The sequence below is a fragment of the Sceloporus occidentalis genome, unplaced genomic scaffold (genome assembly GCF_023333645.1).
Source record: "Sceloporus occidentalis isolate IW3139 unplaced genomic scaffold, rSceOcc1.0.p SCAF_7, whole genome shotgun sequence".
Classification (NCBI taxonomy): domain Eukaryota; kingdom Metazoa; phylum Chordata; class Lepidosauria; order Squamata; family Phrynosomatidae; genus Sceloporus; species Sceloporus occidentalis.
The window spans coordinates 41,630,952-41,644,326 of NW_028316987.1; the positions used below are offsets into that span (position 1 = coordinate 41,630,952).

The window sequence follows — 13,375 nt, forward strand, 5'->3', positions numbered from 1 at the left end:
CTTTCGCAAGCCGAATCCCCATAGGCGCTAATGGGGAAAAGCCGCTTTTTGGTGCGAAATCGCGCCGAAAAGCACCAAAAGTTTTTTCGTATCCCGAAAAAACTTTCTTAACCCGAAACAGTTTTTTTAAATTAATTTTTTCCGTATCCTGAAAATTTCGTAACCTGGGTAATTCGTATCCCGAGGTACCACTGTATACAAAAATAAAATTAAAATAAAACCAGCTAAAGCCTCAGTAGCCCATCCTCATATCCACGGAAGAGGAGGGAGGTCCACAGGATTTTTTATGCGGGGAATGCTAGCTGGAAGAGAAAGGTTTTCAACTCCCTTTTAAATTGGGCCAGGGAGGTAATCGAGCGGAGCTCGACGGGCAGCGTGTTCCAAAGGGCCGGGGCGGCGATGGAAAATGTCCGCTTTGCGACGGAAGTAAGCCTAGCCCCAGGCACCTTCAGTAATAGCTGCCCGGATGTTCTGAGGGTGCGGGACGGAATATATGGGGAGAGGCGGTCCTTCAAGTATCCTGGACCCAAGCCATTTAGGGCTTTATAGGTAATCACCAACGCCTTATATTGGGCCCGGAAACAGATAGGCAGCCAGTGAAGATCTTTCAGCACCGGTGTTATATGGCTGGTCCTGGAAGTACCAGTGACCAGCCTGGCTGCCATATTTTGCACCATCTGTAGTTTCCGGGTTTGGTATAAGGGTTGCCCCATGTAGAGTACATTGCAGAAGTCCAATCTCGAGGTTACCAGAGCATGTACAACGGTTTCTAGGTCCCTCTGGGCCAGGTATGGGCGCAGCTGGCGAATAAGCCGCAGCTGATAACAGGTGTTCTTGACCGTCGCATTCACCTGAGCAGTCAGGTGAAGCGACGAATCAAGAAGCACCCCCAGACTGCGCACGGAGTCCTTCACAGGGAGCGTGACCCCGTTCAGGACAGGTGGAACCACCGCCATTCCTGGACCAGGAGAACCTATCACTAGTACCTCCGTTTTCTCTGGATTCAGCTTGAGTCGGTTTTCCCTCATCCAGCCCATTACTGACTCTAGACAGGCCACGAGAGGAGAGACGCCATCCCCAGTCACTGCATCAGTCGGAGACATAGAGAAAATGATTTGGGTGTCATCAGCGTACTGATAACCCCGCGCCCCATGTCTCCGGATGATCTCTCCCAGCGGTTTCATGTAAATGTTAAATAGCATGGGAGACAGAATGGCTCCTTGAGGGACCCCAGTTTTAAGGGGCCTCTCATCGGAGCACACGTCTCCCAGCTGCACCATCTGGGACCTCCCAGAGAGGTAGGACCGGAACCACTGGAGCGCAGTGCCCCCGATTCCCACCTCTGCCAGGCGTCCCAGAAGGATACCATGGTCTATGGTATCGAAAGCCGCTGAGATGTCCAAGAGCACCAACAGGGACACGCTATCCCTGTCGATGCCCAGACGGAGATCATCGACCAAGGCGACCATGGCCGTCTCAACCCCGTAACCCGTCCGGAAGCCAGTTTGAAATGGGTCCAGATAATCCGTTTCATCCAAGATCGCCTGAAGTTGGATTGCAACCGCCCTCTCGATCACCTTTCCCAAAAATGGCAGCAGCGAAACTGGCCGATAATTATTATGAACCAGGGGGTCGAGGGAGGGCTTTTTTAAGATAGGTTTTATGATGGCCAATTTAAGTTCTGATGGAAATTGGCCCTCCCTCAAAGATATATTAATAATCCGGTGTAACAACAAGGTTACCGCCGGTCCCCCCTGGGCCGCAAGCCACGAGGGACAGGGATCGAGAGAGCAGGTTGTCTTCCGGACACTTCGGAGGATCTTGTCCACATCATCGGTACTTACCAACTCAAACTGATCCAGTTTAATAAAGTCCACGGAGGCTCTGGATACCTCTACTCTAGGTTCTGCTTGAATGTCGGCATCAAGACCTTCGCTTATCCGAGAGGTTTTATCCGCAAAGAAGTCATTAAATCGGTCACAGCAGGCCTTAGAAGGTTCAAGGATCTGGTTCAGGGCGGGAGGGAGCTGAGTTAGCTCCCTAACCACCCTGAACAACTCTGCCGGACGCGACTCTGCGGACGCAATACGAGCACCATAGAACGAATTCTTTGCTGCTCGTATTGCCTCTCCGTAGTCCTCTAACAGTTGGTCTAGGAGAGCCTTGTCGTCTAAGCGAAGGTGTTTCCGCCAACGGTACTCTAGCCGTCACAGTTCCCGCTTCCTTGCCCGGAGATCTTCCGTGTACCAGGGCTTACATTTGGAAGCGGGCTTGAGAGGGCGCTTGGGAGCGATGCTGTGTATAGCCCTCGAAAGACCGGTATTCCAAATACCAGTCAGGGCATCAACAGAATCGCCGTCACTTCCAACCATGAACCTCTCTAAGGCTTCTTGGAACCTCTCAGGTTCCATCAGCCTTCGAGGGTGGACCATCCGAATAGGTCCACCACCCCCGGGAGGGATCTGGATGAAAAATGCTCTATTAAATAACCTCTGGTCTAAAGCCACTTAGGGCTTTAAAAGTAATCATCATCACTTTGATAGGACTTGTTGGATCCAGAAATGTATTGGCAAATAATAGAACTGGAAACCAAACCAGTGTCATACATTCTGTTCTCCTGTTGCCTGTAAGATACTAAGTGCCTTCATACACAATTGCTCAATATAAGTATAAATGTATGCCATCATTATATTAATTTCTTTATTTAAAATTAAATCACCATTTTTGTACTGATACGAGTTCCAAAACGGCTTTGTATCCTAAATAGAAACAACCAATAATAAAAGAGAATACACGTCATGCCATAAAACAGAGAAGTGATGGCAATGGCAAACCCTTTCCGAAATACCGTCCAAGAAAACCCTGTGAGAGGTTTGCCTCAGGGTGGTCATATGTTGGAAACGACTTGAAGGCACATAATAACAAGCCATATATACTCGTGTATACGTCAAGGGAAGGTTTGGGGGACAAAATTATGGATTTTGACATGACTTGTTGATATGCTATCCATTTCTCACTCTTAAGAAATTAAAAAATAAGAAATTGGGACCTAGGATAATATCAGTTCTCATGTATGCAGATGATACTATTTTATTGTCACAATCATAGCAAGCTTTAAGGAGATTATTAAAAGCTTTTAGTCAACTAGCAACACAAGACACGCTGAAAATTAATCATAAAAAGACTGCGTAATAAGCTAATATGCAGATACTAATTTTGCTTCTCTTCCTCGGAACCTCCACATAGCAGGCTTTGACAATTTCTGTACGGTGAATCTCCCTATAGAAATACTGTTTTGCTCATGGACTGTGTTCTTTCAGTGTTTAAGACATGGCATGGGCAACTGTAGCAGGTAGGGGACACAGTCTTCTGCCTCTGGACCCTTCAGGGGCTACGTTACATATAAGTGTAACATACAAATTAGTGCACATTTTCACATATTCACAGTGGTTAAATTGTCTTTACTTTCCTGTGCAAACTTGCATCTATTCATAACTAATTTGCCCTCCTTATACCAAAAATGTGTAGCCTTCCAAATGCATGTAAAGCAGACAGACGGCCACATATGTAATAATGGATTTCAGTGGATACTCTGGTAAAAACTGCAAAGCCTTTTCCCGCAGAGTTTAAGGAGGTTTTTTGTGGGGGGGGGGGGGGGGGAACCACAAACTCCTGTGAATCATGTGTGGCTGGATCACATTCTGTTCAACCGGAATGAGGAATATGTTAAGCTTGTAGCTTGTGGCTGCCCACAATGCCAAAAATGGGGCATGGGGCAATCAAAATCAGAATTGGCCAGGAGGTCTTCTGGTTTGGAAAGATGGGCACTTTGAAAAGTTAAGCAGTGCAGTAGACCCATTTAATCCATTTGAAAGGTGAACTGCTATTCTCTGGATAGAAGCAATCCCCAAAAACAGTGGGTCTTCCCCACACAGCAGCTAGCTAGGCAGGAGACTTCCAGTAGGGCAATTCATGCATTCTTATTTGACTTTTCTTTGGAATGGGGGGCAGAAAGATAATGTCCAGAGAGTCTGGAGGGATTGAGGACTACCAAAACAGCCTTGTATGGCTGCCTGTTACATACTAAAAGTGACGATCTGGCCCATGAGGTGCAGAATGGCCCTCAGCCCTCTACAGTTGCCCATCTGTCAGAGATTTATGCAATTTAATAACAAAAAATAAAAATATATTAATTATACCAAAATCCTTGTATACGTTTATACAATATATGACCACTGCATCAAGCAATATGACAAAAAATAAACTTACTTGCTTTGAACATATCAAGGATGCCATGATGCACATATGTGGTGTTAGAAACAACTTCAGTCTCATAATTAAAATAGCAAGAATAGCAAAAAAGATAAGCTGAAATGCATGGAATACCATCTGCAAACAATCAAAGGGTTATAAGAAAACAAGTATTTAAAACTTCAATATTTCTTCTTTGGAGTCCTGTATTTTAAAATATTTAATCTCCCTCCCACTTTTTTCATGGTCATGACAGAACAAGAGCTAGCAGAACTACTCTGTGAGCATGTGGCCAGCATGACTGCACAGAATGCTGTTTACCTTCTGGTGTGGTACCTATTTATCTACTTGCATTTGTATGCTTTCAAACTGCTCAACTGAAAAAATCTGGGACTAGTGACAGGAGCTCGCTCCATCATGAGGCCTGGGTCTAATACAACACTATAAAACCATTAAAATACACTCATAAGAGTACACTTACAATTTAAAAATAATGAATTAAAATTGACTAGGTAAGCCTGCAGGAAGAGAAATGTCTATAAATGTTAGTACATTAGTAGTAAAGGCTGCAGAAGTGCTGACTACCCTCATGGAGTATGTAGTAATGTTCTTTTGCTAAGGCAGGCAGGCTGAATCATATGCAGGTATGTAAGACTAGACAATGCTGACACAGACGGTATATTTTACTTAATGAAGTAGAGTGAAAGGAAATGGAAATGAATTAGGATGTCTAAATGCTTTGATTAGCATAGACTTTGATTGCTTTGTGCATGTCTATCATGTGCCACAACTTCTTGAAAGTCCAGGAGACAGCAGAATGCAAGCACCAATCCTTATTTTTGGCTGGGGAAATCTAAATGGAAAGGTCTCATTTTTCCTCTTTTTTGAAAGTGATCCATGGATACAAAACAAAAAGACAAAAGCTTAGCGGAAACTCAGAAGACATTTTTCTTTCTAAAAGAAATCAAAGACAAAATATAGCCAAACCTTTGAAGAAAGAAACCAGTAAAGAAAGCAGAAAAGAAAGAATGAAAGGGTTGAAGAAATCAGAAAGAGCTGGAACTTGATGAAAAAATGTAAGTTGTGGGTGATGTAAGGAATAAACTTGGAGTACAGCTGCAGAATGGTCTCTTTTACTTTCACAATCACCCATAGACTTATCTGCTCTGGGTGGTGATAAGACAACCTATGCTTTAAAGATGCACCTGAGCACTATTCAAGAGAATCTTAAACCTGATTTTAAATTTAAAAACTTACATTTTTTGGCAGGCAGAAATAATAATTTGAAGCCTGAACTCTGTCTTTATATGTAAAACTATGAATTGAAACAACATCTATCTCAATACAGTGGGGCCTCGCTATCTGTAGGCTTGCCATCCACGGATTTAAGCATCTGCAGGCCGCAAGCCCCGTTGTCTCCAATGATGTCGCGCTGCCATTAGGGACAACTGGACTCTAAGGTCCTGCATCTTTCCATATGCAACGGATGTGTGTGTGTGTGTGTGTGTGTGTCCCCAAAAAAGATCCCTGTGGATACCAAGGTCTGACTGTAACATATTTTGTGAAAGTACAAACTTTTCATGAGCAATGCAAAACATCTTAAGGGCACAGTACCACGCACGTAGCAAATATCTAATTAAGCAATCTTCAGCCGTGTAAAGCAACTAGGCAAGGAGTCTTCAACTATCATTTTTTTAAAAAGAAAGCTAAGAAAATTGTTTTCAGCTTTTACAACCCCATCCTTCTTATACTTTTCATTATTTATTTTAAAACAACTCTCATTCTATTTCCCAACAGAGATCTCAAAACACTTCTTCTCATTTATTTGGTGAAAACTGGAATAAATAGTGACAGAAATTATGCAGGATGATATTCTTACCTCTCCGTGGTTAAGATCTCTCTGTCTGAGAGGGGGAAACAAAGCATGGAAATTAAGTACTATATTGATCAATATTTACAGTTATTTAACAAATACACTATCTATTTACATGCAAACTGAACTTTAAAGATTTGTCATGTCTGAATTATGCAGTCTTTAAATGGTTACAAAGTTAATGAGAATTTGTGGCTATCATATTCATTTTGTAAACTTAGCTGCAGCAACCCAGATGCTACACAGATATATACAGATGGTTAATTATTATTATTATTATTAACCTTTATTTATAAAGCGCTGTAAGTTTACACAGCGCTGTACATAAATTTTTTAGTCAGACGGTTCCCTGCCCTCAGGCTTACAATCTAAAGGACTCAGACAACTTCAGTACAAGGAAGGATTTCACTAACTATCATTTTATGGGAAAACGGTAAAAAGTACGGTACTGATAATGTACTGAATACTGCTCTTGATAAGACCTAGGCTATATGCAGTCCACCTAGGCTACATATGTCTATATGAGACATAGCATAATTTTGATCTTCAATGTTCATTCCAGAAGTGTTTTTAACAACGGGGGCGGGGGGGGGGGACCTGACTTACAATCTGAATTATCTACTTCTGTCCCATAGTGGGAACAGAAGAAAGTGTGGAGAATGATCTACTGGCACTTTGTGGAATCAAAATTAAGTGAGTAAGATGTTTGGTATTCAGTTGAATAAAAGAACAGCCTATTTTTTTTTCCAAATCAAGCTTTCCTTAGTTCTCTAAGTCATCAGTACATAAGAAAAGCCATGGTAGATCACAGCAATGACCAGGGGCAGGACATGTGCACAATAGCACCCTTCCATTCGATTTCTGGTAACAACTAGTATTCAGAATCGGATGCATGTAACATGCTGTCATCATGACAAGCTGCCACTGATAACCTTATTGTTCCTGAATTCATCATTAAATCATCCTTTCAAGGTCTTCTGTCTCAGCCCAGGATTTTCTATGCCCCTCCCCGGATTTGTCCCTTTTCATTTGCTGCCCCTCATTCCTGGAACCTCTTTTCCTCACGAACACAGGTCATCACTTCTTTAACTGATTTCAAAACTGAGTTGAAGACCATCCTGTTCAGAGAAGCATTTCCTTGGCATTGCGTGACTATTATTTGCTATTTGACGTTTTTAATTTGTTGCCTGTTTCACTGAATTTTTCCTGTATTGTTATGTATTATTTATATGTATTATGCTATTATTTCTTAGATTGTACGCCATGGGCAGGTTTACTCTTATCTATTTTATTGTTTGTATGTACATTGTATGTAGATTTTCACAGTGCTACATAACTAAACCATAATAATAATAATAATAATAATAATAATCATCATCATCATCCTTTCAAGAAGTCGAAGTTGACGGTCATCATTATATTTTGCAGGGACAGTTTGGTGAAGTGGTTTTGCCTGTCTCTCTCTTTCTGTGTGTGTGTGTGTGTGTGTTTGCACACCACGGAAATTTTGTGGACACTAGGGAGATTTTCTAGGCAATAATAATCCACTTAATGAGATAAATCTTATCCTGAAACATGAGGGTTTGGCATACACTCTGACTTGATTAATGTGCCCATATGGCAGAGCCATAATTTTGAATAGTTGTTCTGGAATAAGTGCCTGCTGGTGATCATGCTGAAGAACTCTACAACTGTGGCAGCAATCTGGAATACTAGTTCTGGATCAAAGAAGATGCTCTTTCAAAGATTTGGTTTGTGCAACACTCCATAGAATCATACAGCTGGAAGAGACCTCAAGGGCTATCCAGTCCAAGCCCCTGCCATACACAATGAAAATACTCCTGACAAATGGCAATCCAACCTCTGTTTAAAAACCTCCAAATAAAGAGACTCCACCACCCTCCAAGGAAGCATGTTCCACTGTTGAACAGCTCTTGCCATCAGAAAGTTTCTATTGTTGATGTGGAGCCTCTCTTCCTGTAGCTTGAATCTATTGCTCTGTGTTCTAGTCTCTGGAGCAGCAGAAAAGCTTGGTCCAACTTCAATATGACTTCCTTTCACATATTTAAACATGGCTATCATGTCACTTCTTAACTTTCTAGATTACTTTTTCTGTATTCTTAATTTTGGTAATTTTGATAAGCCAATCTTCTTTTTTTAAAAAAAAACTTTGTGCTTCTGAGAAGACAAACTTCATAAGAAGTTAAACTTTCTCTTTCCACTCACTGGATATATTTTTATCTAAATGTCAATAAATCTTTCCATAAATATGTTTTTTCCTTACCTTTTTGACAGTATGTGCAGTTAAAAAAACTAGCAAAATTATGCTGTACAGTTCCACATTATATAACCATTGCTTTAAACCTCTAAAATATTTTAAAAGTTGATTGTGAGTACACATGAACAGCATGAACTGATGGATAGCTGCATCATTTTCTGTTAGTTAATCTGAAAGCCTCAAACAAAATCACAGTACTTGTTCAATTTGGCTAAAGTTGGTTGCAAGCCAAAAGAATTCTAAGAATTCTCATTAGCCCCAAGGAGCTCTAAACTTGTAAGCCATTCTGCAACGTAAGATCATCAAAGATCATTTTCAGAAGGGACGTGCGCCTACATGACACTCTCTGTTGTAAAACCTAGAGCCATGCAGCTAATTCACCTTCTGACTGTAACATCAACAATATGGCAATGCAATAGGACAATAGCTATTGTACATAGCAAATTGATAGTCCAACACTGGCTGCAGTCCACTGCATTCAACATATATTTACCTTGCAGCGACGTTCTTGCAATGTAAAATATGCTGAAAGACCTGTGAACAGAAGAGTAGAAAGTAAACTTTTTCTCCCTTTAATGCATATTCAGGCTGCCATCATAAACCAACATAACTTGAAGCAAGCTCCACTGAATTCAGTGGGATTTATTTTGTAGTAGGCATGTACAGAAATGCACTATCAATCACTGTGGCCCTTAAATTGGATTTTCTTACTGGAATAGACAAAATTCTGTTTTGTCAATAGCTATTTGAGCCCAATGGGTGAAATCCATCATTGCATGAGGGGAAAAATCTCATTCAACAGAACTGTTCTTTCTCTTCCTCCAGTCTGCAACCTCTTGTAATGTCTGCCCAGCAAAACGTCTAAAATAAGAATTTAGAAGCAAACTACAGGACACTGTTGTTTGGCTGAGAGGAATTCACCTGCACTCAGGCAGAAGCAAGCTGTGGTGCTTCTCTTACTGGTTTCAGCAATTCAACTCTCACATTACAATCCAGTAAAAGACCTCTCACAATCTAGTACGTTCCTCTCTGCTGTCCCTGACAGTCTAAACAGACTGCATGTGGAAGTAAAAAAAGAACCATTGTGTAAGCTGCCATCTGTTCATGCAATGTTACATTTCACCCAAGTTTTTTCTAGCTTGTGCACTTCATTTTTAATAATGCTTAGATATGCACAGAACCAAACTCTATACCTGTTAAGTGTGTGTCTGTGGAGATTATCAGACAGAAAGTCCTTCTCCTATTTTTTCCCTGTCTTTGTCTCATCCTTCCTGCGCAATTGCAGGAAGGACTTTCAGATGACGTCGTAATGATGCTGTCATTATCCCATCCAGAAAGCACAAATGACCACAATCTCACAAAAGACTTTCAAATGACTTCATGCTGAGCCTGTCATTGTTCCATTAGTGAAAGGGAATTGTCCTGTCCTTGCCCTTAATTTTGCATTAACAGAAGTTAGTGTAATTCCACTTTACTGACAAGCTTATGACAGGATCCGCACGACATGTGAGAATGTCTTTTGTGCAATCACTATCATGGACAGCATAAGGATGGCCTTCGCTCCTGTCTCCCATTTGATAATCTCCTGTGTTATATGCCAAAATATTACTGGTATAAAGGCAAACATACAAATGAAATTACTAACATGTCTTCTATTTCACATTTTGGCATGTTTGTACCCCCACCGCACCCCCAAACCCACATGGAGGTCTCTCCTTCAGACATATGTACACGAACGGCAAAAATAAAAGCGGTATTTAACTTTTCATGAACAGATGGACTGTTAGGTTTGATAAGCCCCTGAGCAAGCTGCCTTGACCCACCCACCCACGAGAGCTGCTCTTCCATTTTTGAACTGGAGATAGTGCAGCAATGTAACCACAGGTGGGTCAGTGTCCCCCAGTGTATGCTGTTAAAAAAACACTACTTCAGCCAGTCAGAATTATAGCCATAACATATACCCTATTTACTGTAAGCTACAGTGGGTGCTTGGTCTCTGCAGGGGATCTGTTTTGCTAACAAAATCAGCAGATGCTCGAGTCCCAATATCCTTAATGGTGGCGTTTAATTTTTTTTTAATTAGAATGGTCTGGTTGTGGCTACAGCCTCAACTGGCTAGTGAAGCAGGGTTTTTTACTACATCATTTGCTGCAAGAATAGGTCTGATGGACCACTGGTAACACAGAAGCTTATTTTTAAGGAATTTGTAGTCCAGCTCTGAACATGAAAAAAATTCATTTTTAGGTGTCACTTCAACTAGAACCGTATTCAATATGCTTTTTAAAACATAAAATTCATACTAAATATAAGCTATCTTAAAGAACAACAACAATGGTGTACCTTTACAACAATTGCTACAAAAACAGCCAGAACAACTGGGAGCAACAGGGTCTTCATATACTTTACTGGAGTCTGAAATGCAAATTTTTAAAAAGATGCCAAATTTTATACATAGAAACTTTCCAATAAAATGGCAGTTTTCTTCTGAGAAAATAAACACTTGCATACCAAAGGAATTTTTTATTAAAGCTTTTCAGGCATAATGTTTTCACCCAAAGCTATACATGCACATGGTTTATAAACGGTTTTAACTTGTTCTGTTACATAGTTCCATGTTTTAGTCAACTTTATTTTCTCTAATGGACGAAAGGAATTGCCATGTATCAGTGATTTGTCTCTTATCTACCACCTCAAACCCCTTAACACTTGATGAGTCAAATTAGATTGAAGTGTTTCTTTTTTTTATTATTGAGATTTGATGAAGTCTCAGGAATAGTTTAAGAGACCTTGGGGCTCAACAGATGGGCAGCTCCGTGTCGCCCGTCTTTGTCCTGAGTCGGTGCTGCAGCAGCTGCACGCTACAGCACCGACGTGCTGCCAAAAAGAAGCTGCCTAGAGCAGCTTCTTTTTTGCAGCGCCACAAACAGGAAAGGGCGCTGCCATGACACCACTTGTCAGCGGCATCTGGATGCTGTGCGCCCCCTGTGTGGATGGGAGGCTGCCATGATGGCACCACCAGGGTGCACTAAGATTCGGGAGCGTGCGGTTGCTGTGTGCTCCTGGACCCTAATTTTGGCCCTATGATGGCACTTTCTGCCCGTCTGTACTGGGCCCTTGTATGAAATTTGGTCCACGGTACTATTTGTATTGCTGATGTCCAAAAGTACTCTCACTAGAAATATAAAATCTGTCTCCTCCTTTCAAAGAAGCTCCATCACTATCTTTATTTTAGTCTTCATTTCCTTCAAAATGAACACAGAGCCTCTCACTGTATCTATTTGTGCTCCAAAAAGAGTAAGGCTTGTGGTCAACTCAAGATGACTCTTCTTGTAATTTAGCATGAATCCATGGTGCTCCAGACATTGTAACATCCTCCTTAGATCTAATTCCACCTTCATACTGCTGCCTGCCTTTACCAAAATGGTGTTAAATCTTCTGCTATCTGAAGTTGGCTACTATTAGAATGAACATTTTGGTAAAAGCCCTGGGACCCAATGAAAGGAAATATCCTGAACTGATAGTGATGACTGTTGTATTCGAACCTGAGGAACTATCTGCATTGATGCTCTATCATAACATGAAAGTACATTTCTTACAAGTTTATTGACAACAAGTAGCCCCCTTGTTCTAAGCTGTTCAAAATTGTTTATAAACTCTCCATTTTGAACTTCCTGTATTGCACAAACCCACTGAGGAATTTCAGATCAAGGACCTGAAATCCAAATAGTGTTTGGACATTGTGAAAAATAACCCCCCTTGAATATCTGGCTCTGAGTAACTTCTATTGCCACTATTTCCACTCATGACAACTCTCCTTCTGGACTTCCTCCTATTATCCTTTTATATTGTATATGAAAGAAATCTTTTCTTCAGTCTCTTGTTGAACTGAATGCTGTACCCTGATGTCACTACCTCCAGGACTCAGCTGTCTGAAGTTACCAAATTCCACAAATGAATGAAACAAAAGAAGTCTGCCCACTATCGGTATCTTCTCCAAATCTCTGACTCATTGGAAGGATCTGGTTTTAATATTTTCCATCCATCAAAACCTTTTCTAATTCTTTCTGGACAAATAACAATTTCCCTCCAAATGGAGTATTCATCAAACGACAATACCTACCACATGAAGTAAACAAACAAACAAACAAACAAACAAACAAGGCAAGACTTGTACCCAGGACTGATCTATTATAGAACAGATTGAAGAGAGAAAATGATAGAATCCCACTTGTGGTCACATACAGCTCTCAACTGGAAGAACTCATCCTCAATGAACTACATTGATGCCACCCTTTCAAGGGCTCTTGGTGGCAGACCTTTACTTGCCAACAGACAACCTCCAAGCCTCAAACAGGTACTCACCCACAGGAAGACACACGACATAGATGAGGTCACAGGTACTAAGCCCTGCCAAAAACTAAGATGCCAACTCTGCCTACACATTCATCCAGGAAACGTCATGACAAGACCTAATGGCATCACCCACAATTATTAGAGGGACCTTCACGTGCTCATCCTCCAATGTGATTTATGCCATACTATGTCATCAATGACCATCAGCACTCTACATTGAGCTAAGAGGCCAGTCCCTACGCCAGAGGATAAATGGACATAAACCAGACATTAGGAAAGGGAATACACAAAAACCAATGGCAGAATATTTTAATCTCCCTGGGCTGGGCATTCCATCTCAGACCTCAGAACAGCGGTCCGTGAATAAAACAATTACGGTGCGGCGGCATCATACGCAGGTGCATCTTACGTGGCTTTTAGCATATGCTGAAAGCTGCGCTGGGAAGAGGGGCAGCATGCCCCATAAGGGGGTGATGGCGGCCACATGCACTAGCCCCATTCATTTAAATGGGGCTCGAGCATATGCAGAATTTCCCTTACGCATGGGAGTCCAGAACGGATCCCCCACATAAGGGAAGGGAACTGTACAAAGGTAGATTGGAAAGAGAAACAGCAAAATT

General features: G+C 41.4%; 1 protein-coding gene across 3 annotated transcripts in view; it reads right to left on the reverse strand.

The window, feature by feature from the left end:
- LOC149309556 (protein C-mannosyl-transferase DPY19L1-like) overlaps window positions 1-13,375 on the reverse strand; it is a 90,515-nt gene that overhangs the window by 11,213 nt on the left and 65,927 nt on the right. For all 3 annotated transcript variants that reach the window (XM_089532727.1, XM_089532728.1, XM_089532726.1), the window contains 4 exons: window positions 10,743-10,814; window positions 8,896-8,936; window positions 6,131-6,155; window positions 4,270-4,389 (listed from right to left, as the gene is read on the reverse strand). In XM_089532727.1, coding sequence (XP_089388853.1) covers window positions 4,270-4,389; window positions 6,131-6,155; window positions 8,896-8,936; window positions 10,743-10,814 — 258 coding nt within the window. The remainder of the gene's footprint in view (window positions 1-4,269; window positions 4,390-6,130; window positions 6,156-8,895; window positions 8,937-10,742; window positions 10,815-13,375) is intronic.